Here is a 24,959-nt window from a genome sequence, read left to right on the forward strand (position 1 = left end):
TGCAAGGTGATGTGTAGCTTTAGTTTGTGACTGCATCCTACTAAGAAGAGGAGTTTGCATTGTTTCTACAAAAATCTTAAGACTTTGAGAGTTTGTGTAATAATTAGAGCCATGCATAATCTCATAATCCATCACACTTTGAGTAGTGTAGTGCATGCTGGTTGCATTTTGCAAAAGATGACTGGATGTCACCTACTTTGGTTGGGATTATAGTTTTGTCCACTTGTTTTTGGCATAAACCTCCTGTTTTTTTTTAAAAATGTGCAGATTAAATGAGTATTTTTAAGGGTTTATACATTTAACATTTTAGTTTTTGCACATTAGTAATTTACAAATGATACAAGCAAACAAATGATACAAGCTCCAATCACCATTCAAATATCTAGATAAAGAAAGTAAACACCAGCTAATTTGTATTAAATTTGAAATCACACAACCTTAAAATCAAATATCGATAAGGATACATTGAGCTGTTCGGCTCTGCTTTCTGGGACAATCTCAGTTTGCAAACTTTCCTCCTCAGCCCTCCTCCCTCGGCTGCTCCCTCTTGTTTGAAACGAGCTAATGAGGCGACTAAACTCATTAATTGAACGCTTAATTGGCTCCTGTCGCTGAGCGCGCAGCTTCCACTGGCTCCTGTCACCCGCCGTCCCCTCCCTCGTGCTGGCTGCCAAACATCACAATCCCACCTTGTCACAACGATTTAGGGTCAGCGCCTCCTCAGACGGGAAGGTGCTGCTCTCTCTCTCTCTCTCTCTCTCTCTCTCTCTCTCTCGCCGTGGACCCCCCCTCTCTCTCCCCCTCCTCCACCTCCTCTTCCTCCCCTCTATCAGTATCTCCCTCCCACTCTATCTCGGTGTTTTATGTCTGCGTCACAACAAGTCGGCGGAGAGCGCAAGGCAGGGATGATGGCGTCTCTGGCGGCTTGATTCCGGTGCTGGTCTGACAAAACCCGCCTTAATAGCATCAATAGAAGGGGGGGGGAGAGAGGAGGGTGTAAGAGACGGGGACATGACGAAACGGCACAGCGGAGGACGGACAAACTAGGCTGAGAGACGGACGGACAGTCAGTCAGTCAGTCGCCTTCCTCCCCCCCCTCCACTCCTCCTCCTCCTCCTCCTCCACCTCATCCTCCTCCTCGTCTTGACTGACACACACAGGCGCTTGGCACAGACAGGGACATACATGCACATCATCCACTTTTTGCAAACACACACAGGCTGCGCATCCGAGCGGGCAGTAATTGGGCATTGGAGATCCACAGCAGATGAGGGCATTTCATGTCCAGGCTGCCCAGGAATCACTGTGACCCCGACGGAAAGGAGTTCGACTTGACAGGTACCCTTAAAACCGGCAAGCTTCCACAGTCCAATTTGCCTTTATTTTTTGATTCACAGAAAGGCTACGCACACTGTTTTGCATCCTGCGTCTGTCTGTCTTTGACTTGAGTGCATGCACTGGAACAAATGTGCAGGAGATAAAAGCCTGCACAGTCATTTCATGCATCTATTCAAGTTTTTTAAAGATGTTAGGAGAAGAAGAAGAAAGCTGCAAAGTGCCCGCTTTCAAGTCATCTTTGCTCATTCAATCTTGCAGCAGTCATCATGCAGTGTTTTGTCTGTGCGCTTGTGTGTGTGTTTCATGTGTGCAGTAATCATTTGTCTTGCTCTCCGGTTGTGTACTCACTCTCATCTTTCACTGTGGTGGATACAGGCTGTCGCTATGCTCGGGTCTAAAAGGAGGATGAGGAGGAAGAGAGGAGGGTAGAGATTTTAACCCCCTTTGCTCTGAAAAAAGCCCGCCTGTCTGAGAGCCAGACGGGAAAAAAAAAAAAAATCTGGGGCCATAAACCCCTCTGTCAGCAACAGCAGCAAAGTATTCAGCGAATAAATCGGATTTCCATTTCACATGAGCCCTTCTCTCTCTCCTCCTCTCTCCCCCTTCTCTGTCTCTCTCCTCAGGATGGGGAGAGTAAGTGAAGGAGATGATGTGTTGGCTCGATGGAGTGATGGACTACTGTACCTCGGCAATGTGAAAAGAGTAAGTGCATGTGTGTGTGTCTGTGTGTGTGTGTGTGTGACAGAAAGAAGAGACTTTGGGGAGTGTGTGTGTGTGTGAGAGAGATTTGAAAAGACTTCCATTTAGTTTTGTCAATCATTCTGCTCACCTGCTATCTCCCTCTCAGGTAGATGGAGTCAAGCAATGTTGTCTGGTGAGATTTGAGGACAACTCTGAGTTCTGGGTGCTGAGGAAGGACATTCACTCGTGTAAGAAAAACTCTTCTCCCCCCACAGCTAGAGGAGTAAATAGCTTCCTATTGGGGGCACTTTCTTTCTGTTTCGGTTAAGAATGCTCCTAGTTTGAGTTCCTGAGTGTGCGGGTGCTCAGTTCTTTCCTCCGACTCTGAAACTTTGCCTGAGGATTTGAAGAACTTTTCTGATACTTTCTGTATCTTTTGCACTTTTTGTCGAAGAGTCTCTGGATTGTCTTCCTAGAAAAACCAGAGCAGAAATTACACTCACGTTCAAGGTTAGGATGCCGAGCGCTCTGAGTGTTCTGATCGGGGCCACATTGAGATGTAATTGCCGTATTAGAGTCTATTTATGAATTTATTAGACTAATGACTCCTCTGGGAAATGGCGCCCCCAATCCACCTCAACATCAAGCGCAAGGAGGGGAAGTTGGACGCTTGTTAGAAGCAGGCTGAATATCCGCCCGTCAGATGAAGTGAAATCTAAAAGGGTGCAGGAGACACTGAAATCAATGAGGTGGCAAGGATGTGAATCAATATACATAAATTAATGCTGTTGACTGCTCTCCTTCTCTCTCTCTCTCTCTCTCTCTCTCTCTCTCTCTCTCTCTTTCTCTCCCTCTCCCTCTCTGTCTTTCTCTGTTTGTCTCAGTCGCTGCTGGAGTGGAAGACGTTTGCTGTATTTGTGACGCTCCACCTCTTAAAGAACCCCTCATAAACTGTCTTAAATGTCGCCATGGTAAGGAACCACATCTGACTAAGCTGTACATTGAAGATAAGACCCACCCAGTCTGTTCATTAACAGTGTTTCTCCTTTTAAAGCTACTGTGAGCAACTTTTATGTTGTGCCGATTCTTGCACCCCCTGTGGACAGAGTGATAACTTTTGTCTCTTTTTTTCCCCCTTTTTCACGCACGACAGAAAATCTTGCTTTATTTTGAATGTCTACGTGCAACTCAGTCATCTTTGGAAACATTTTAGAAAGGCTTTCTCAGAAGCTTGCAGATAATTATCTTGTCTGACACTCATCCTGCATCAGGGGTGACAGGCATATAGAATATCCGCATAGAAATAATGAGTCCTCTCTTTGATGTTTTCTTTTCTACTTGTGCAGGTCATTAAAAGGCATCAGTAGTAATATCTCTGTTTCATTACCAGCAAAAAAAACCTTATAGAGGCTTTAACAGGAAATTACTATTTGTCGTAAATTGTAGATATGAGTTATTGCATCCTGTCAACAGTAAAATTAAGATGTTTGATATGGGAGTATATTCATACACTTGAATGCACTGTGAATATTTTTTTTATGAATTATGAAAGTCAGATAAATTTCTGGAGCACACTTAAAACAGTGTGAGTTGACCTGAGTGCATTGAACAAAGGCAAATTAGCGTAAAAAACTCAACATAGAAAAAAAGATCACCATAAAAACAGTTATTATTAATCCTGACAATTACATAAAATTTTACATAGTGAACATAAAAAGGGTCTTTGAGCATCACAGCCACCTCTGAGTGTCCGCTGAGCCTGGATGACATCCAGCGGAGAGTGCTCAGAGGACCTGAGTGAACTTGCTCGGGTGTGGGAAATCAAGAGGTCAGGAGACAGACTCAGTTTAAGACTGATGCCTTTTTATGACCTATGAAAGCAGACCAGACCATCAACACGTAGACGGATTTGTCTCTTTGGAAAAAATCCTCTACCTAGTTACTTTTTCTACTAAGTTAGTCTTTATACTGTTTACTTTCTTTACTGCCTGTCATAGCTGCCACCAGATCAGATTCCAATGTAGCACGTAGACAATTTACCTTAACTTTGCATGGTGAGAATTACGTGGGGTGGTTAAAAGGAAGCACAACAAGATGTTTTATCTAGAAAACCACACACATGTAGAGGCAAGGATCAGAAAAGAGGTCCACACTGGTCGGCATAATCAACACTAAACCAAAGATCATCACAGTTGCTGTATATGCAAAAAAAAAAAAGAGTCATATTTCAAGATTTAAAGTTTCTTTCCATTGAATAATTAACAATTTCCATATCTACATAATCTGTGACTACGATGATGTTTAAAATGTAGGCAGTTTGTCTGCAAAAAATGTCTTCAACTTCAGTGTAAAGTGTCTCTGCACTGGCCTACAAAACACGGCAATCATCTTCCAACGTGCACACCTACACTCAGTTTCAAATTGAGCGCAGAGAAACTTTTCTCTATCTGCAAATGAATGTGAAAACAATCTTCTAGTTTGAGCTTGTGCACATGCATCATTCTGCACAGTGAAGCTCAAACAGCCGAGTGAGGTTACAATAATAGAAACACATTTTTGACTAGAGGGGGACTTTAAAAGTATTATGATGAAATGAAGTGAGAGGAAGTTTTACAAACACTCAGCACAAGCAGGATTTTACCGTCTTCACAGCATCAGACGGAGAGGTTTGCTGACAGTTTGTTTTGAGGAAAAAAGAAGACAAACATACTCTCTGCTCACAAGATGCAAATAGTAAAGTCAAATGTTTTGCATGCTGCTGAAACAAACCATCAGAGCATCAACATTTGAGCTGCTCTGCCATTATTGTCACTCAGGCCGTCTGTCTTGCAAACACGAATTAAACGCTCTGCCTCCTCCTTCCATTACAGGTTATCATCCAGAGTGCCACACGCCAACCATCGAACCGGAAGCCGACAGTGATTCGTGGATATGTCGGCAATGTGTCTTTGCCGTCTCAACCAAGGTCAGGCTGCTAATCTCTCCGTTTCACACTCTGGGGGAAAAAAAAAAAACATTCAGCGTGTAATATGGGGGAAAATCCAGTTAAATATATCAGGCTTTGCTGCCACTAAAGTGTTGTGCATGACAGAAATGGGTTTATTCAATGCACAAATGCACTAATTTACCCAGTATTGGGTTCAATATGAGATGTTCTACATTGTGTCCAAGAAATCATGAAGAATCAATAGTTATGAAGAAGAAAAATTACCCTGAAGTTGAGAGAAGTACATTTAAAGTCAATCAATCACATGTGCTCCAGTTCTGTAGATGTGAGATGAGAAAGCAGCCGCTTAATTGTCAATCGCTCAATGTCCGTATCTCATTGTCCAGTCTGCCACCGCTTCGGACACTATCTCTCACAGCCGACCTACAATAAAACAAATTGCTTTCTCGCCACCAAATGTGATCCATCTCCCTCGCTGTGCTGACATGACAGTGATTTGAGGGGTCACCGCCCAATCAGTTCTGTCCTAAAATTGTGTTTCAGAGAGGAGGGGCGCTGAAACGGGGACGCTTCGCCCGCCTAATGCAGTTCATGAAGCTCAGGCTCCCGTACCAGCTGTCGTCTTTAGACTGGGACCCGCAGCATCTGACCAATCAGCAGCAGTGTTACTGTTACTGCGCCGGACCTGGAGAGTGAGTGATGCTGTAGAGGCCAGTTTAGGTTTGAATGTACAGTTCATGTTTGCTCTCTGACGCAGAGTCAAAGTCATCTCAAGTTTTTTGAACTGCGTGCAGCATATTGGACAAGAGCAGAGTTTGCTGGAACTTCTTGGAAGTCAAAGTTAAACTTTCTGTCATTTAATTTCTTGTGTTTTTCACACTCCTGCTATTTTGTTGCTTTGCTTTCCTTTGTTATGTTGCAAATGCCATCTACCTGGTACATAAAGCTGGATAAAATAAGATCTAAACTGCTAAAGCTTTAAGAGAGTGTTTACAGAACAAGCATAGACACATATGATCTAACCTCCTGATGAATGTTGGACATGTTTTCTTCACTAATTGTGTTTTTAATCTCTCAATGTTTCATATTGTTGTTCTGCAGGTGGAATCTGAAGATGCTGCAGTGTGGGAGCTGTGGTCAGTGGTTCCATGAGGCCTGCACACAGTGTCTAACCAAGCCATTACTCTATGGAGACAGGTGAGCTGCTGAGCATCAATGCATGCACAAAGGATGAAGTATGTATGTGGTGCAGTGGTGCAGTGGTTAGCGCTGTTGCCTCACAGCATGAAGATTCCTGGTTCCAATCCCGGCTGGGGCCTTCCTTTTTAAAGTATGCATGTCCTCCCTGTGCATGAGTGGGTACTTGACTTCCTACCACTGTCCAAAGACATGCTTGGGTCAGTGTGTCTGTCCATATGTTAGCCCTGAGTTTGGATGGTGACCTGTATAGAGTGTATCCTGCTTCTCATCCGATGGTGCAGCTGATGGACATTAACAATATATCTGTGCACTCTGAGTATGTGAATGTGAATACAGAAGCTTACTTTATACTTGAGCTTGAGCTGATATGTTGAGCGCAATTGGCCTAGCGGTCTAAGCACGCATCACGTATACAGAGGCTATAGCCCTCATCACAGTGGTCAGAGGTTCGGCTCCTGGCCTCAACCATTTGCTGCATGTCTTCCCCACTCTCTGCTCCCCACATTTCCTGTCTCTCTTCAGCTGTCGTATCCATTAAAGGTGAAAATGCCCAAAAATATAACTTTAAAAAAAATAGTAGCAATAATGATGAATTTGCTGATGCCAGCTTTATTTTGCACAAACTTCTGACATCAGAATATGTGGCACTACTATCTTATGATTGTCTCTTAAAGCTCCTGTAAGGAACTTCCTATTGGTGCCAATTTTGTACTACCTTTCAAGTCTGTATCACTTCCTATATCCTGGTCTCTTTTTAGGGGTCTGAAAACCAAAGTGGAGTTTCGACACGGCACATTAGGAAACTGTTGTGGCTCTCATGTGGTCACATTGTATACTGCTTTTTCCTTCTCTGTGAGCATTGATGTGTGGGGCAGGAGTTGCTCAGTTGAGGTGATAAGAGAGACAGTTGACTTTTTTTAAGAAGATAAATTGTTCATGTTCATAATGACTTGCATCCATAGACTGTATAAATAATGGATGCTGTATCCGTGACGTCACCCAGCTGTTTCTGAAGTGCTGTTTTGAAGCCAATCGCCGGCAATGCTGAAGTCAACCAAACTTCTGTCGAGCTAGTGTGAGGAAAAGAGGCAGGCTTTGAGCCTCCTCGCCAACAGCTACAGTGTTCCTGCCTGTCAAGCAAGTCATTAATTTCCTTAAATGGGCAAAACTCATAATTTTAATGTATTCTGAACTGCTTTGTTTTTTTAAAAACTCACCCCCGTACAGTGTGTGACGATAGATAAATGAGCTCTTCTGACCCAAGCCGTTTTTTGTACCAGGCTGTAAACATGTTTATTATTTCTGCAAAGATCATCTTTTTTGAATGGGTGTGTATGCGGTTCCCAGTGTTTCTGCAGCCAGCCTCAAGTGTACCCTCAATGAACTGCATGGGCTTCATATTTTGAGTCCTGAGATTGACGCTTGATTCATACGTTTGTATACTGAGCCAGGTTTAACCCATAAAGTCATATCTTTATATGAATTGGTTGTATTTCATATCAGATGTGGTTTCTCAGTTGGCCTGGTATAAATGGACTCACTTTCTATTGTTGTATTTTATTAAATTGCCTAACACACTTTATTGACTAATCAGAAACTCTAATTAGATAAACAACATTGTTGCAAATAAATCTCAGCAGCAGATTCCAGTCTCTTAACACAAACGGATGAAGACGTCGACATGACAGCTTCACTCGTCAGAGAATCACCTTAATTAGCTTAAGACTAAATTGCATGTAAATGAACTCACTGACTTGTGCTACAAGGACAAAAGTGGCTCACATAGTTGAGCAAAGAGAGAGTAACAGACACTAGGGCAGACACATCACCTCTGCGGTTGTAGTTCAGATATAATGTGCAAGCTGCTGATGGCAGTGCCGTTTGATAGGCTGCATCTCATGCGTGTAATAAAATGTTTCCATCCATTAAGTTATTATTGTCATTAACCATCTGTGTTAGCCGGCTGGGTTCTACACCCGCGCTGACATCGTGTTGCTGCTGAAAACCTGTCTGACGGGGGGGAAAAAAGAGGAGGGATTAGATTTAGATTGACAGGCGAGGAGAGTGAGGCCGGATTGGTACAACATCTGCTGAGCAGGTGATGGAGGAAGAGTGAAGACTGGGTTCACAGTTGGAATAGCAAGCGTGTGCTGCCGTCATACTGTGTCTGCTATTCATCTTTCCCGGTGACCTTCAGCAAACACATGCATATAGAAGGACAGATGTACATTATTTTGTTGACAGCTGAGTTTCAGGGTCACCTAGCTCAGATAGTTATTATCATGAAAGAGATACACCTGCACGCTTATTTCTGGTAATTTATGTGATGAGATATCTCACAAAGAGAGTCAAAAAAAGGAAAGAAGATCAGGATAAAAACATTGTGAATTAATAAGAGGAAGTCTGCAGGCTGGACTTTGAATCTACTACTCAAAAGAAGATTACAGGAACATGCTTATACAAAAGCACACCTGCTTTAGGTTATAAAGTTAGGGATGCTTCATGTCTCCTAGCTGTCATTCAGTATAGACAAATCCACTCTCTGTTTGGCCTCCATCAAACGTTTCTTCCATTTCTTTTGTGACAAACATATTTTTCACAGTTATTTACCACAAAAGAAGGCAGCACTGTTAAGATTGTGTAAGTAAGGATGAAAACAAAGGAGTCTGTTCAGCTTATACTGATGAATTTAAAATGACAGATGTCTTCGAAGCAAAATGAGAGATTAATCAAGGAGGAGGAAAAAGTCTACTTTGAAGCGATCCCTGTCTGATTTTTATTTTTGTCTCGTGTTTCTCTTCAGGTTTTATCAGTTTCAGTGCTCGGTGTGTACAAAGGGACCAGAGACCATCCAGAGACTACCCATGACCTGGTGATGTGGACATTTAAATATTCACTCACATGTTAGCTGTATAAGAAGTTAAACCTCATTTCTTGTTTTCCTTCTTCAAATACTGATTCTGATACATGTAAAACGTTCTCTGCATTTATTCCACATGCCTTTAATGTGTTTATCCTGCTTCTTATTGTCTAATACTTTTTGTGTTTTGTATTTGAAATGCAGGGTGGATCTGGCTCATTTAGTCCTCTACCATCTCTCGCTTTGCTGCAAGAGGAAATACTTTGATTTTGACCATGAAATCCTGTCCTTCACCAATGAGAATTGGGAGTCGTTGCTCCTAGGCGGGGTATTGATATTTCCTAGTTTAAGCACCATGATGAAATGATGTGAAATGCTGCCAGCCCTTTTGCGTTTCAGACTTAAAGCTTATTAACCACCATTAAAGTAAAAATTAAAAGTTACCAAAGGATGACCTCTGCCTAAGCTCAAAGGGGAGCACAACAAAGTTAAAGAAGCGCTGATGACATTGCATGTCTCTATCTAGGACAGTAGTCCCCAACATTACAGCTTTATCAGATGTGCTCATCTACCCCTTGTTATCTATCATGTTCCAAATCTGCTCATTTTAATCAATCTATTAAAGTATTTTTAACATAGTGCAATCACTAAGTGTTAAAGAAAAGTCAGTATTGCAACCATCTGTTTTCATGCATTTAAATTGGTTTAATAGTTATTTTGTATTTGTATCACTAACACTTACAATAACACAACCTGGTCAGTAAGCAATGCATCCCCACTACTTCAGGGTGTTCAACCAGTAGGTTTAGCTAAGTATTTGTATTAATCTTTAATTTTATGCTATTTTTAGATAATGATTTGAACCATTTATTCATTAGTTTTACAAAACTAATTCAACCATTACTGTATGTTTCTCATACGTGACATTCAGGTCTAAATCTATGAACATTTTGTTTCTTACTTTTGGTATTTAAATGTTTTTATTAATTAATGACAACCTATTTAAGATAAGATAGGATAAAACTTGACAAGATATGATCATCTTTATTGATCTTTACATTTTACATCAGCTCAAAGGGACAATATCAGTGATAACATTAACAATACCAATAAAAAGGAAAATATAGCTTTATTTATTTAGCCATTTGTCTGTTAACAATAATATTAATCTTACTAATTCAAACGTTTATCAATTTTAATGTAGCTAACTATGTCACCTATGAATCAAGAAATTAAGGATTTTTAATACACCTTTTCTAAGATCACTTTTCTTGCCTTTGTTGATAGTAGAGGAAAGTTTATTGACTAATCTGGGAAGCTAGATTACTGGGTGACATGGCTGGTTAGGTTAGCAATCTATTTAAACTGTTTTCCACTTTTAACTAACTACTGCACATCAAATATTATCCAGTGCATTTTGCTAACTTTTCAACAGTTTATCCTTTAGCATTCTTAAAGCTAACTTATTTAACTGCTATCTGATACTTTAAGCTAACTAGTTTATCCAGTACTCCTCTCTTCCCTTTCAGTTTCATTCCTTCTAGCTAACTTCATCAAATAATATCAGTAATTTGAGTTTACTTATCAACAGTATACCCAAGACTTTAAGCTAGCTTATCAATTATTTATCCATTACTTAGCTAACTTTTTCATTTGTTGTCCCATTATTTTACCAAACTGATTAAGAATTTATTCATAAGCCATTAAGCTAACTATAACATTGGCTAACCAAAACTTTGAGCTAGCTTTTCCTCGTCATAATTTTAGCATATTGTTCAACAGTTTAGCCTAGCTAACCACTGAGTTCGCTATCCAAAACTTCTTGCTAACTTTTTCTGTTATGATTTTAGTCAGATATTCAATAGTGTGCTAATTTTCCTTCAACAGTTTTACTTTAAGCAAGCTATTTAAACTTTCTTTTACTTTTAGCATTTCTTTTCTCCCTGAATTATCTGAAAGGCTTTTCATTTGATATTATCTCATACATTGTTTTTAGAAAACTACTCTATCTTCTTTGTTTTTCACCAAATCTTGGTAACTTTAAGACACTCTTGTTAACATATATTTATATAACATTAATGTGTGTACTGTGCAGTCAGTTTATGGTAGCTGGTGGCCAGTATATTAAGGCTTTGAATGTGAATTTCCCCAAACATCTGCACAACAGCAATAAGTAATCAGATATAGATTATTTCTCCAAAAACAGATATGTAGATAGATACATTATTTTTTTCAGCTAGATGAGCTACTCAATAATCTCCCTGTATTACCCCTGGCAGTGGCACAAATAGCATTCCACATGGGGCCGGCTCTCCTTGGTCGGATATCACAAATCTAGGACACTAGCCAGAATTTGTAAACATGAATGTGCTTGGCAAATCCTCAAACTAAAGTGTTCAAAGTTGTAGTTCCACCTGTTTTAAAGTCTGACGTTGCTCCTCAAAGAATAAACAGTAACATAAAAGTGACAGAAACACCGGGGGGAATGTCTTTAGCATTTCCTATACAAGCTTTTTTGTTGTCCTTTAAGCTGGTTTTAAAAGACAATTTAAATTGTATTGTTCGTCTTGTCATCACATCACAGCGAGGTTTTTTTGTTAGTCATGTAGCTGCAACAAGTAGTTTTCCATATTACCACTACTGCTGTCAGTGACTGTGAAAGAAATGATTGTATGCATTAAAGGTTGTCCGTCTGATGGCCGTTCACTGTGTAAACACAGCTTTGATTTTTCATTCCTGTCGTCCTCCAGCTTTCTGACACGCCAAGGCAAGACCGCTGTCACAATCTCCTCAACGCGCTGAACTCCCACAAGGACAGGTAAGTCATCGCATATGATGAGTAGAATAAACACTGACTACACATGACTGGATTGATGAGTAGCACTCCATGAATAGAGGGGTCTTCTTAGTGTATTGTCGTACATAAAAGCTTGAAATGAAAAGACGTGAAAGGTGTGACTTTGAATAAAGAGTGATTACAGATGTGACGTCTAATTAGACTGGATGGACATCAACATATTAGGGTGCTTTTTATTTTGCGTTAGAGAACATTATTATTGAATAACATTAACCAGCATGGAGGTGTTTTCTTGTTCATTGCAACTTCTAAAAATAACCTTGCAGTCACAAAACTGCAAATTTCTCCAGGCTAAGTCTGCTCCAATTATGTATACTTAATTACACAGACGCTACCTTTGAAATGTTCCCGAGTCGTCTTTTCCATAAGGAGTTAAAGTACATTTTGTTACACAACATTAAATTTATTAGAAGAAGAGTTATGAAAACACACACAAATAAGAGGATGATACATTTTAAGTACTAACACCGGACCAGAGTATGAGAGCGTCTCCTTTGATGTTGCCCACAGGTTTGTCTCTGGAAAGGAGATCAAGAAGAAGAAGTGTCTTTTTGGACTCCAGGTCCGAGCCCCACCTCCGCTGACGTCCGATTCCTCGCCCCTCATCACTGACCCACCTATCAACATCACACACCGGAGAAGGTCAGTGTAAGGACAGCGTCTCTCTTTTCAGCTCTTATCTCAACAAAGCTCTGGGATTCCCACAGGGCACACAGTCATTATGCATGAACAATTAACTCAGGAATCAAAGGACTGCAGTTTTCATATGCCAGCAAAAGTATCAGTGTCTTAATAATCTCATAAAAGAGTATAAAACCCCTGTGTGGGCTTACGTTTCTACATCTGCAAGTGTGTGTGCGTGCAGATGTGTGTGTGTGTGTGCATGCACGTGTCCTGTCGTCTGCAGATTTCATAGACACGCTTTTTCATTTTGAATAATTTCTTGCATTTGGCTGGTGCTTATTCAGACTGAATTATAATAAAGTCATATGCAGTGAAGCAGTCTTAAGAGTCCAGAAGTGTGAAGGAGGTGGTGCTTTGATTAGATTGTTCATTTTACAGTTTTTTAGTTGCATGGAAACAATCTTTTAACATATATTAGTTGCTCATTTCAAAAGATATTTGCAACTTTGGCAACTTGAAGAAAAGAAAACTAGAAATAAAGTCACACTGCTGGCCACAAAAATCTAGATTCCTGCTTTCTTAGATTGTCTACAACATGTGAAGTAAAAAGTAGAAGATGTTTTTTGTGTAGTCAGTTTGTCAATCCTTCACCGAGAAAGATATGTCTGAAACTCAAAGCTCCTGTCGCCTCGATAAGACCTATTACAGCATACCAGACCATCACCAACCAGATTCATAATTTCTATACAGGTTATTTGTAAGCATTGATTAAACGTCTGTGTGTATACCAGATTTCACCAGAATTTGTAATAAACATAGGGTGCTTGTGCTCTAATGAAAAGGATAAGTGCCCATCCCAATATTTATGTTCTACTGATAAGTTAAGTAACCTACAATAAGACCCTGATACCCCCAACAACCCAGACATGACGATAGATGGGAACAGACGGGCAGCTACATCACCAGGCTTATGAAGTGAGCTCTTCTCTTCACTGGTGTTTTGTCAAGTTAGGCACACAACACCTCAGGGAGGCTCAACAGTTAGCTGGACCACGGCCCTCCTTGCTGGCTCTCTTACCCGCACTTCAGAAGGGAAAACAGAAACAGTGAGAGGAGTCTAGAGAGGAAAGGGAAGGCAGAGCCAGGGCATAAGCTTGTTTGGGCTAGAGCTGACGCCCTGCCAGGTGATGCTGTACGCTCTAGCTTTGCCTATTCCCCCATATTCTTAAGGGAAGACAGGAGAGAAAGAGATAACAAAGAAAGTGTCTGCACAGAGATGTAAGAAAGAGGAGAGGGAAGAAAATCTGCAACTGTCATAAGATTCATCACATATTCACAGACATAAACCACAATTCGAGTCGCATGTCCTGTGACTGGGCGCAAATGATTGTATCATGGGGCACAAAAGTCACCAACGTAAAAATTAGAAGTGTGATGTTGGATTAGTGTGCCGTATCAACTATGCCCTTGTTCAGGGTCTTTTTACCTTTGTAGTTAGAGCTGCACAGCTTCAGTGAAGTTTCCTTTTATTCTTCTTCTGTGGAGAATGTTTAAAACTGCTCTCCTTCAATGTCTCTGGAGCTTCTTCTTAACATCAAACAGCCCATAATGTGGCGTGTTTATAATTTCTGTATAAAAAATAAAACATGTTGAAATGCCATCTTTGCATTGGCCAGATTTCAACCACTGCTGGAAAATGAATTTGGAGAAATGCCGTCACAATAATCACTCACATCCTCCTTTCACCCCCAAAATAATAGGGCTAAAAAATGTTCACTCATGTTTATGTTGTATCCATGTTTTAGCTGGGTAGAAAATCTGGTTGAAATGAGGTCATAGATTTTCAGACCTGTTTTCAGCCTAATTTCAAAGTTGAGATCATGTTTAGTGCTCATTGGAGTCCCTCACAGGAGCTTTAGGACGGATTGTCATGAAATAGCAATTGTTGCTTCACCACTCACTCAGGTGTGTTACAACATTAAGAACGAAACTGACAAGCTACCAAACCAGCCGCCACCTAATAATAATTATAATAATAATTTCATTTGTAGAGAACTTTTCAAAAACCAAGTCACAAAGTGCTTCACATGGGCAGCAAAATAAAACAGGCAGTTCATAAAAGCACACAAGTCAAGATAAAGAAATAAAACATATTTTAAAAGACATAAAATTCCAATGAAAGAACTGTAAAGGACTACACTTATTTTGAAATATATTTTTCAGGACGGTTAAAGCTCCTGTGAGGAACTTTCAGCTTGTGTCGTTTCATCGCCCCCTATGGGCAATCAAATACATCTTGTAACTTTCCTGATATCGTCCTATACTTGTAGAAGGTAGATTTTTTTTTCTGACCAATAGTCCAATGGATCACTTACTGTGAATATTTTACTTTTAAAATCTATAATAATGCTGTTATTTAAGCGTGCCGTCAATCATCTGGTCCGACACCTACCCCCTCAAAGTAGTTTCATCCATAAAAAATAAGTATATGGAAATTTTCAATCATGTCGCTGATGGTCTAGATTGCTTTTGCAGGTGATAAAGAGACATCGGTATCAATATGGATCTGTTTCACAACCACTCAAAACTTCTCATAGGAGCTTTAAAATAAAATAAAATAAAATAAAACAAAATAAGATGAAATTCAGATTAAATCAGGAGAGGCTCTACGATAAAAGTATGTTTTCAGACAAGATTTAAAAGAGCTAAAAGACTCAGCAGACCTGATCTCCTCGGGCAGATGGTTCCAGAGTGTCGGACCCCTCACTGCGAACACCCTGTCCCCTTCCCTTTTCATTTTTGTATTAGGAATGCACAACAAACCTCTGCCCGAGGATCTCAGTGCATGCGTAGGGTACTAAAAGGTCTGCTATATAGCTCAGAGTAAGTCCATGTAGTGCTTTAGAAGTAATCAGTAAAATCTTAAAATCAATTTTAAAACAAACAGGGAGCCAGTGCAAGGAAGCTAAAACCGGAGAGATATGGTCATATTATTTGATACTGGCTAAAACCTTGGCAGCTGAGTTGTGAGCGTCAGTCCACCACAGGTCAAACCTCTATAACTGAATGTACAGTGTTCTGCAGGCTTCATCAAAGAGAAAGTTTTAAACACAGATCAGTTCAATGTAGTTTAAATTTTCACAATTTGACTGACATAAAGCTGGGCGTCACTTTATCTTTGTGTTACCCTGCGGCAAACATGTCAGTTTAACACCTCTGAGGATGAATCATCATCATTTAAATGACTCTTGTTTTCTTGTCTTTAGCATCGCCTCCAGGACTGAAGTGCACACTGAAATCCCTACTACCTATGCTACTCTATTTATAGCAATATGTGTGGTATGTTGCCATTCAGCCTTCATCACAGTGGGTTGTAATGGATATTTCCGCCTGGAGGGGCTACGTTTGAGGGGGCTTAAACGTTCAGTCTAAAAGAAGTCAGGGGACGATGAGCGGTTCAGTTTCACACAGAAGAAGAAAATAGTGATGAGAAGAAGTTTGGGAGTGCAGAAGAAGGAGGATGAGTGTTTTATGTGATGTGTTTTCACACCGCTGTTAGGGCTCATATATATGTGAGATTTATTTTTTTGTATAACACATCAGAATCATCCACTTCTCATCTCTCTGTCCTCATCTTGTTGTATTTTACACCTCTCAATAGGCTGTCATGGAGACAAACTAATAAACACAACCTCACACATTGGGATTATGTATGTGTGTTTTAATTTATGTGTGTTTTTGTTCCCTTCAGCCCATTGTCACTACCCTGCCAGAGGAGAGTGGGGGGGCCGGAGTCGCGTAAATCAAAGCGTCGCATCATAGAGACACAGGTCAGTGCCTCTGTCTTCAACTCAGGGCGAAAGGGGGGAGGTCTGAGCCTCAAAACCTCCCTGATTTTTTTTTTTCCTTTTTTTTTCATGCAGCCAGGTAAACAGCCCTCTGCCATCCAAATAACCTGTCAGTCAGAGGCAGTGATGAAGGTTCATTTTGCAGTCTAGATCAGTCTGCATGTCTTTTAACAGCCAGAGCAGCTCTCCTGCCTCTGTATTTTTCTTCTTGCCGTATGTTTACCGCCTGCTGCTGCTTTAGAGTCGAAGGGAAGCGTGTGAGAGTTGATGCGTCGTGTGTTTCAGTTAAAATCTATAATTCAAATGCAAACCTGGCTGCACAAAAGCCTGCTCATGTATTTCATCAACATCTGCAGTTCAGCACCGCATTTATCATAATCATGAAACCCTATTCCCAGCGGATCCCCGTGAAACAGGCAACATCACATGTGGCAGTTACTATTTTTAAACTGCATTCTTAACCGTCAATGCTCATTGTACTGCGTCCTCCTACACAACACTCTGATCCGTGTGTGTGTGTGTGTGTGCACATACAGTAATCCTGGAACAATACGCTTCACAGAGCACCAGTTTTCACTCTGGCTCTTCCAGGCCCCATTGTGCACCTCTGATTGATGCTAATCTTCGTCCGCCTTGAAGGAGCAGGTTCGTTGTCGTGGGGGGAAAGTGAGATGGGAAGGAATGCAGATATGCTATAGCCTGGGATCATTTCCAAGTGCACTTTGCAGTCGATTACAGTTTGGCCAGGTGGCGCTGGCACCTTGACAGTGCAGCACTGACAGAGCACATCCATTTAAAGGCACAGACGTGGACAAAGGCCACTGAATAATAATCTCCCCTCCTAATAGTAACGCCGGAGAAGGGAGCGATAATGGGCCAAGAGTGGAGCCATATGTCACAGTCCAGGGATGAGAAATGCATGTTCCTTTAGCTGACGTTTCCCGTGATTGATCGCTGCGATGATGCTCCGATGTTTTAACTTTTCACGGGTAGTGAGTCCGTGTGTCACCAGAGCTGCTTCACTTAGCAGCCACCTCCAAAAGATGCGCCGTGAAGGGGATACATTTAGGGGGAGACATCCTACGGCTGTGTCTGATGAGCCTTGATGATGCGACTCACATCCATTAATGCTAGTAGTGCAGATTTATAGACATATCTGCCCTTAGGCAAAGCAGGGACATCCAACTGAAGCCCTTTTTTGTTCTTTTTAGGAATTAAAAAAATGACTAAATGTACATCAACTCCCTTTTCTCAGCATGCAAACCTTTATGTATAATAATCAAACACAGAACTGAACACTGTGTGCAGAATTAAATTAATGTATGTGCGAGCACGGAGGTATCATGGCCTCATTGAATCCTGTGATGATGTTGGCACCCAGACAAGCTGATCTGTGTGTGTCTCCTGTGCCCAGCCTTGTCCACCCCCAGTAGCTGCCAACCCCATTGAGCTGCTGCCATGTTGCCATGGCTACGTGGGAGGGGCCAGCCTTTACAACTCCAGGAAGTCAGAGGAGGAGCTCAGTTTGAGGTAAGGGGTGTTGTTGCACTTTGGTTTCTGTTTGATGAGATTACATGCTCATTGAATTTCAGTATTTGGTTCATGATGACAGCGTTGTCTCTGACCTTGATCTGTCGTCCGAAACAGATAAACACAGACGTTTTTATGAGACGCTGTACAAATAGTGATTGGAAATGCTGGCAAGGCGTCAGAGTTTCTGATAAGAATAAAAGTTATTAATGAAATGTGGAACGACACAAATAAAGTTTGCCTCAGCGCCCTGGAGGCGGGGGATACAGCACCATGACTGTCAGTTATGTGGTGGGATGATGCAGGTAGACTTGTTATGAATTGGAAGATAAGCACCTCTGAGACTTCTGCTGTGACCCCAATATAATAATTTACTTCTTAGAGAGTATTACTACTAACCATTCAACCATTTAAACAAACAAGAAGTCTTTTTATAGCCTCCATAGCATCGGGGTAACATCAGAGGTGTTGAAGTAAAGTACCTGAAAGTTCATTTCCTCTGCAGTCCTCCGTTTTAAATGATTTTTAGAACGAATTACAATCTGGGGGAGACAATATGTATACATGAAACTGAGCCTGAAGCATTTCAGGGAGAGATAAGTGACAGAAAATCACCCAAAAAAAACCCTCCCAAAAACAAACAAACATGCAATTAGCTAAGACAAGACAGCATCACCGGACCCTTGAATGGTATCATCCACAAAATCTGTCTGTAGGGGTAAATAAGTAATTTTTATTAACTGCATATTTTCCACTCTTTTATTAAGTCATCATTAATTCAACTTGTGTGTCTCTGATCTGCAGCCCTCCTCCCAAGCGGATGTACGCGCTGTACCACACCACCTACAACGGAAACAACACACTCTCCAGGAGTCTTCATCACTACAACAGGTTTTACTCATATGTCATCCTTTCTTCTACTAACCTCTGCTTGACATTTATAGACACTTATCGAGTACATTCAGAAATCTGTCGTGACCTATGAAGGATGGATACTTGATCCGATGCTCTGCAGTTTGCATGCATTGATCCAAGTCCTTACACCTTGTCTGCACTGTGTGGCGTGTCTCCAACCGGTGTGCTGTTAGACTTAAGAGTGATAACAGGCAAACATCAGAACTCCAGATATGTGTGGTGAAGCTCACTGCTGTAACATCTTCCGACTCTGTTGATAAATGTTTGCACACTTTCTCGTAGAGTTCAAGCAGAGAGGTGTCGGACAAATCTTTACAGGATGGTAAACTGTACCTGGATTCCAAGTGATCAACCACCTCACTTTAACTGCTTTCAGAGGTTACTCGTTCAAACAATAAATTAGAGAACCCAATGTTAGCAACTTTGTTTGGTTGAACTAGTATTCTTTGGCATGATGAATCATGAGAGGCTTGATCAAATCAGTTGGGATGTACTTTGTGCAGTATCAACCCCCCCTCCAAACATGAGCATTGAACATTTTGCAAGTTGCTGCTGGAGTTGTTGGTGTAACAAGTGTTGAATACTTTTAAACTGCTGAGCCTGTATTGTTAGCTCTGTGCTATGATAGCTCCTAGCCGGGCAAAATGCACAGACCTACCAACTCACTGATGACATAGAACAAGCACACAGTTTCCGAAAACACAGAAAAGCATAGAACTAAGTTGACTGACCAACTGAGCCGTCACCTGTTCATTTTGATACTGAAGCTCTACAGGACCCCTATAACTGTACACATGTAAAGTACAAAGGACATTTCTACAGTTTAAGATAAGACAATACTTTATTGATCCCTTGGGGGAAATTCGCTTGGTGAAGCAACACAGACATAAGCACAAATCGAGAATACGTTTAAATAAGTACAAATAAAATAAAAATAGATACATAAAGATAAGAATAAAAATATAAATGTAAGGTATATAGATACATAAAGATAAGAATTACGATTTAAGGTGTATTTAGCATCTTTTTGTCTTCTTCTGTATTAGCGACTGTATCCTTGGTTGTGACAGGTTCTTTTTTGGTAAAGCATTCAGATTTGGACTAGTATTTTAGGTCAAGCAACAAAAATGTAGGTCAGACCTAGTCAAGAAATGTTGCTCTTGGCGTACTGAGGTTCTATGTTTGTTTCTTTTTGAAAGCAGCCAGAGTAAACCAAAGCAGGAGAGTGCAAATGCAAAACTAATGAACTCCTCTTATCTCAGTTAGAGCGCCTCTACATTGTTTTACCATCTCGTGGGAATAACTCTGTGTTAAATCAGTTTACTTGTACACACCTTATCATTTTGTTCCAATGAAAATGTTGGGTTACAGATGATTCCTTTATGTTTGATGTTATATTTTTTGAGGCATGATGAAGTGATATAAATCTGTCCTTGTTCCTAACTTCTCTGCTTGTGTCCATCTCTTTTCCCAGCACGGAGGACACCTGCAGAGTACCACCCCCCTGCTTCCCTTACCCCCACAACTCAAACGGCAGCCACCACCACCACCACCACCTCCACCAGCACCATCACAGCCACCAACACAACCATCAAAACAACCACCAACACAACCATCAACACAACCACCAACACAACCATCAAAACAGCCACCAACACAACCACCAACACAACCATCAACACAGCCACCAACACCAACACCAGACGGGGCAGAAGCAGCTGGAGCCAGCCATCCTACGCGACCTGCCTCCTTACCAACCTGCCATGGGCGGAGGTGGTGGCGTGGGCGATGGAGGTGGAGGCGGAGGAGGTGGTGACGGTGGAGGAGGGGGGGGCGGAGGAGGAGGGATGGCGGTCGCTGGGAGTGACGGGACAGTGTCGAGGAGCTGGGGAGGAGGAGAGGCAGTGAGGATTTTGGCGAGGCGTGTCACACCGGACGGGAAGGTGCAGTACCTGGTGGAGTGGGAGAACGTGAGTTTGTACTGACACGGACGGAGCAAACACGAGACGCAATGACTGTTTCGCCACAGGAATACTGTGTATGTAACATGTGGCAGTGTTTAAAGTACAAACAGGACGAAAAGAAAAAACAAGAACCTTCATGTTGCGAATCCAGGTTTCTCTCATAGTACCACCTCAACTGAACGTCACTATAGCTCACTACTGGTTCCTAAATGTCCCTCTTTGCTGGTGTTTCTCTGATATTTGTACTGTTAACTTTGGAATATGCCTTTTGCATTTATCACGTTTTACTGTGATGAGGAAAAATACTAAAACCTCCTGATGATTCTTAAGTCTCTGGGCCACACCCTGAAGAAAAGGTCTTATAAGGTCTTATTGTACAACTACAGTATGTTGATTTAGAGCAAAGAAAGCAACAATATAAGAAATTAAAAAAGAAGTGTATGCTATAAAAGTGTTACTAAATGGGAAAAGTGAGTCAAATTAAGCGTGTTAAATTTTCTGTTTGTTACATTTCACAATTTTAAATGTGGATTTATTTTTAATTGCTTTCCTCCTGCCTCTGGTCTTTACCATTGACTGCATATGTTCTGGACAGCATGTCTTCATTTCCACCCTCTGTGAGATAAGAAGCTAAAAGGCCGCCTCCCTGGGTGCTGACAGATTGCACTGGTGCAACTAAGGCAGGCTAACCAAAAAAACACGTGTTACACTTCCAGAAAAAAAATACACATCAGGTCGATATAGTCCACAGCAAGACATTCTTGTGTTGGTTTGAAGCAAACATGCATGGCTTGGAAAGTTTAATATCTCTATATCTTGTGTTACATTTGCTCCACCTGTTCTTCTTGTACTCTGCTAATCCAGTACAGAACGCTGCTGGAGCCTGCTTTTGTCAACAGAGCTGTCAGTCATGAGGCCACATCCCCTATTTTTAATGTCAAATACCTAATTAAAACTATTATTGAACACTGGACATAAATCAGCATGATAAGAACTATAATGACAGAAACATGTTTGAGTAAATGTATTTGACATGTATTTAATTCTTCTACTTTGATCCTCGCTCCATCTGTTAGAATGAAGGTGGCAGGGTTCAGGCCCTATACTGCAGCCTGACAGCAGGGGGAGCTCTAAATCTTTTGGATTCACATTTAGTCAACACTTCCATTTTAATATACAGTCTATGGTCCTGACAATGTGAAACCAGAAACAGTGAAAATGTGTTGCTTATTTAGCTGATCTAACTCATGCGTAAAGTAGCGGTAAGCAGTGTTAGCATTCCAGTGGGGAAAAAACTCCCAATTCTCCCTTTGCTACTTCGACCTCTCTTCTAAACCCCTGCAAACATGCATGCAAACACAGGTCACTAGAAGCCGGATGATGCAAGTTTATGCAGAGATTGGCTAGTTATGTGCAAGCTAAACCTGTATGGTTATTTGATTCAGACCGGGCGATTATTTGAAATGCTTAATACAAAGAAGCAGGAGCATTTTAAGTAACATCTCAATAATCACACTTTTAAAAACCTAATGAGACCTGTTGATCTAATTGGATTAACATGTTTGTCTTTTATATGTTTGCTGCACAAAAAAACACAATAGGTTGATTCATTTTGAGACAATTCGAAAGATAAATCCACTCGCAGGCCACCAAACTGTGACGTCAATCGACAGCTTACATCGTGGTTGCTTTGTTGGTCTCCTAAATGTTTCCGTTTAGGTGACGTCAGTGTTGAGCTGTTTTAATTCTAAGGCGGGCACAGTCTAAAAAAAGCACTCATGGGTCACATCTCCCACCATGCAATTGTTTTAGCTCCTCTCTCGCCTCATTTGAGCCACAGCCTGTGTCAAAATTCAAACAGTTCAATGGATGTCACTCACACAGGAAACATTTTGGGGAGACAGAGTAACAAAAGAGGAGCAACCAATTGATGTCACAGTAAGCAGTGATGATGGCCTATAAAAGGATTTGTTTTTCAAATTTCTTATTAATCTTTTGTGTTTTTTGGACAAAATAAGTATAAAGGATAACAATTTTACTCCAGTGAGGTCAACATGACTCATGAGGAGGGGTCCTTTAAAAATTCTCATGGAATAAAGTTGCCTACTGTAGCTTTAATGTTCACTTAGAGATCAGTGAGCCCAGATGAGAGCTGGTTGGTGACCACTGGCTTCTTATATGAAAGCTGTTTTCCTTTATTGGCCATGAAGACAGATAACACAACTGCTGGTTTTAAAGCTTTTTTATTTCATCATCAGGCGGAGGTTTTAGTATTTTTTCTCATTGCGGTATGTTATTAAGAGATTGTAAACATGTTATTACGGGAGTTACTTATTTGTTTCGTTAGATTTTGTCATGATTTGAATTTAGACTACTGTAAGTATTAGAAATAGGAGCCACAAGAGGGCTTTTGTTTTATAGATAGAATTATATATTCACAATATATTGCTATGATCGAATACCTTTATTTTATTTTTTTGACGTGGTTGCATAGTGCCTATATGGGTTGTGTACCTGCTGATTGGTCAGCTGACCTACGCAGACCAATCAGGTGACAGGTGGGTGAGTGAGGTCATATTACTGTAAATTAGAAAGGATGGTTTTTGTCTAGATTACTGATATACAACCGAGTTACAATGTTTTTTTTTAAATCAGAACAGACTGTGATGTTACTGTACATTCCAACAAACAACAAAAAAGACTTGTATATGCTTTAGAAACGTCTGTTTGGAGTCACCAGAATGGAAATTATTTTGAAAGAATGTTTTTCGTTTTGTTTGTTTTTGATGAATGTTATTTTTCATAAAGATCAGCCTAAAGTCCGGCCACTGTTCAGCTTGATGTCGTAGGGGCAGCCAATACCAAACGTCAGAATGCTGGGGAACAAAACCCAAACCTTTAATTTACACATCTTTTTTTAGCACTCAATGTTTCATTAACAGAACAATTCTATAAGAGGCTAAATAAATGCAGTAAAATCTGGTGTATAAGATGCACTTTTAACCCCTTTTATCATCTAAAAAAGCCCAAACATCTCAACATAGAATACTTCAAGGTGTAACAGTCAATAATCTTAATGATAATGCATTGAAATAACTCATTCCTTCAAGGCCTGACTGATCTCCTCAGCTGTATTTATAGAGACAAGTGATGTGCTGCAGTTGGATTTTATCTTTGTGCAAACAGGTTACATTAATCTAGAATACTGTGGTGCAAGTTCAGAGTTTATATTTTATACAGAGGTTTATTTCAGCAACTTCTTCGATATAACAGACACAATGTATACTTTTGCAGTTTTGTCTTAATAATAGACTGTAGAACATCTTTAGTTTAAAAAAAAGAACACTAGACTAAAACAGAGTTCATACTGTTCAAATCAAACCAATGCAAAACTCAGATTTTCTTTCAAACCTCTCTGATGAATCTCCTGCACTTTTGCATCCATTTCAGGACAGTGAAATGATGTACCATTTCCATCCTCCTCAGTGACTTTCTGACTGTAGTTTATTAGGAAGAGGTGTCTCTCTAGGCGATGGTGATGAATGTATTTGTGTGTTTTCTATGGTACGTCTCTACCCGTCAAGTGCTTGTTCTAGGTCGTACTCTTGGTGGAACAAAACCAGACTAGTTTCAAACTTAATAGGAGGAAAACAAACATCAACATTGAGGAACAACAGTTTATTTTGAGAGAGGTAGTTTTCTTTTTTTCTGATTAGAAGTCAAGTCCAAGTTCAGTTTGATGTATTTTTGGAGAAATTATGTTTGTACATGTATAATCTGCGTTGACACTTAATATGTAACATGAATAATAAAAAATGTTTCACCTCGTGTGGTTTCATTTTTGATCTATCAGTTCAGGTGATTCAATATTGTGTGTATTTTTATTGTGTATTTATTTTATTATTGTTATTATTATATATTTATTGTTATTTTATTTATTATTATTATTATTTTTTTTTTTATTGTGTTCCCTTTGTCTTTTTGTTAAAAGTATGATTTAATTCATACTATGGATTTCTGTATGTAGGCAATTAGCTCTTCCAAAAGTGTCCTTAGAAGTTGCTCAGTAGCTCAGTTAAAATGTGGTTCATGTTTGGTTAAGTGCAAATTAATTGTCAACCACAAACCCAAACTTTGAACTCTTAACTCATTTGAGAATAAAGTTCATGTTTAGTCTGAAGTTTGATGACGTGAA

General features: G+C 40.4%; 1 protein-coding gene across 5 annotated transcripts in view; it reads left to right on the top strand.

The window, feature by feature from the left end:
* The window catches only part of phf1 (PHD finger protein 1), a 28,135-nt gene extending 3,543 nt beyond the window's left edge, over nt 1-24,592 (top strand). For 2 of the 5 annotated variants that reach the window (XM_034697849.1, XM_034697848.1), the window contains exons 2-15: nt 1,962-2,040; nt 2,186-2,267; nt 2,904-2,990; nt 4,890-4,984; nt 5,510-5,658; nt 6,068-6,163; nt 8,970-9,038; nt 9,231-9,354; nt 11,777-11,844; nt 12,394-12,531; nt 16,259-16,337; nt 17,770-17,885; nt 18,690-18,776; nt 20,275-24,592. In XM_034697849.1, the coding sequence (XP_034553740.1) occupies nt 1,963-2,040; nt 2,186-2,267; nt 2,904-2,990; nt 4,890-4,984; nt 5,510-5,658; nt 6,068-6,163; nt 8,970-9,038; nt 9,231-9,354; nt 11,777-11,844; nt 12,394-12,531; nt 16,259-16,337; nt 17,770-17,885; nt 18,690-18,776; nt 20,275-20,785 (1,779 nt within the window). In that variant the 5' untranslated portion in view covers nt 1,962 and the 3' untranslated portion in view covers nt 20,786-24,592. Of the gene's footprint in view, nt 1-676; nt 1,339-1,961; nt 2,041-2,185; nt 2,268-2,903; nt 2,991-4,889; nt 4,985-5,509; nt 5,659-6,067; nt 6,164-8,969; nt 9,039-9,230; nt 9,355-11,776; nt 11,845-12,393; nt 12,532-16,258; nt 16,338-17,769; nt 17,886-18,689; nt 18,777-20,274 lie in introns of those variants that run through there. The other 3 variants (XM_034697850.1, XM_034697846.1, XM_034697851.1) reach the window with 3 other exon arrangements.
* The last annotated feature ends 367 nt before the right edge of the window (nt 24,593-24,959 follow it).

Source organism: Notolabrus celidotus, chromosome 12 (genome assembly GCF_009762535.1).
Source record: "Notolabrus celidotus isolate fNotCel1 chromosome 12, fNotCel1.pri, whole genome shotgun sequence".
In the NCBI taxonomy this organism is placed as follows: Eukaryota; Metazoa; Chordata; class Actinopteri; order Labriformes; family Labridae; genus Notolabrus; species Notolabrus celidotus.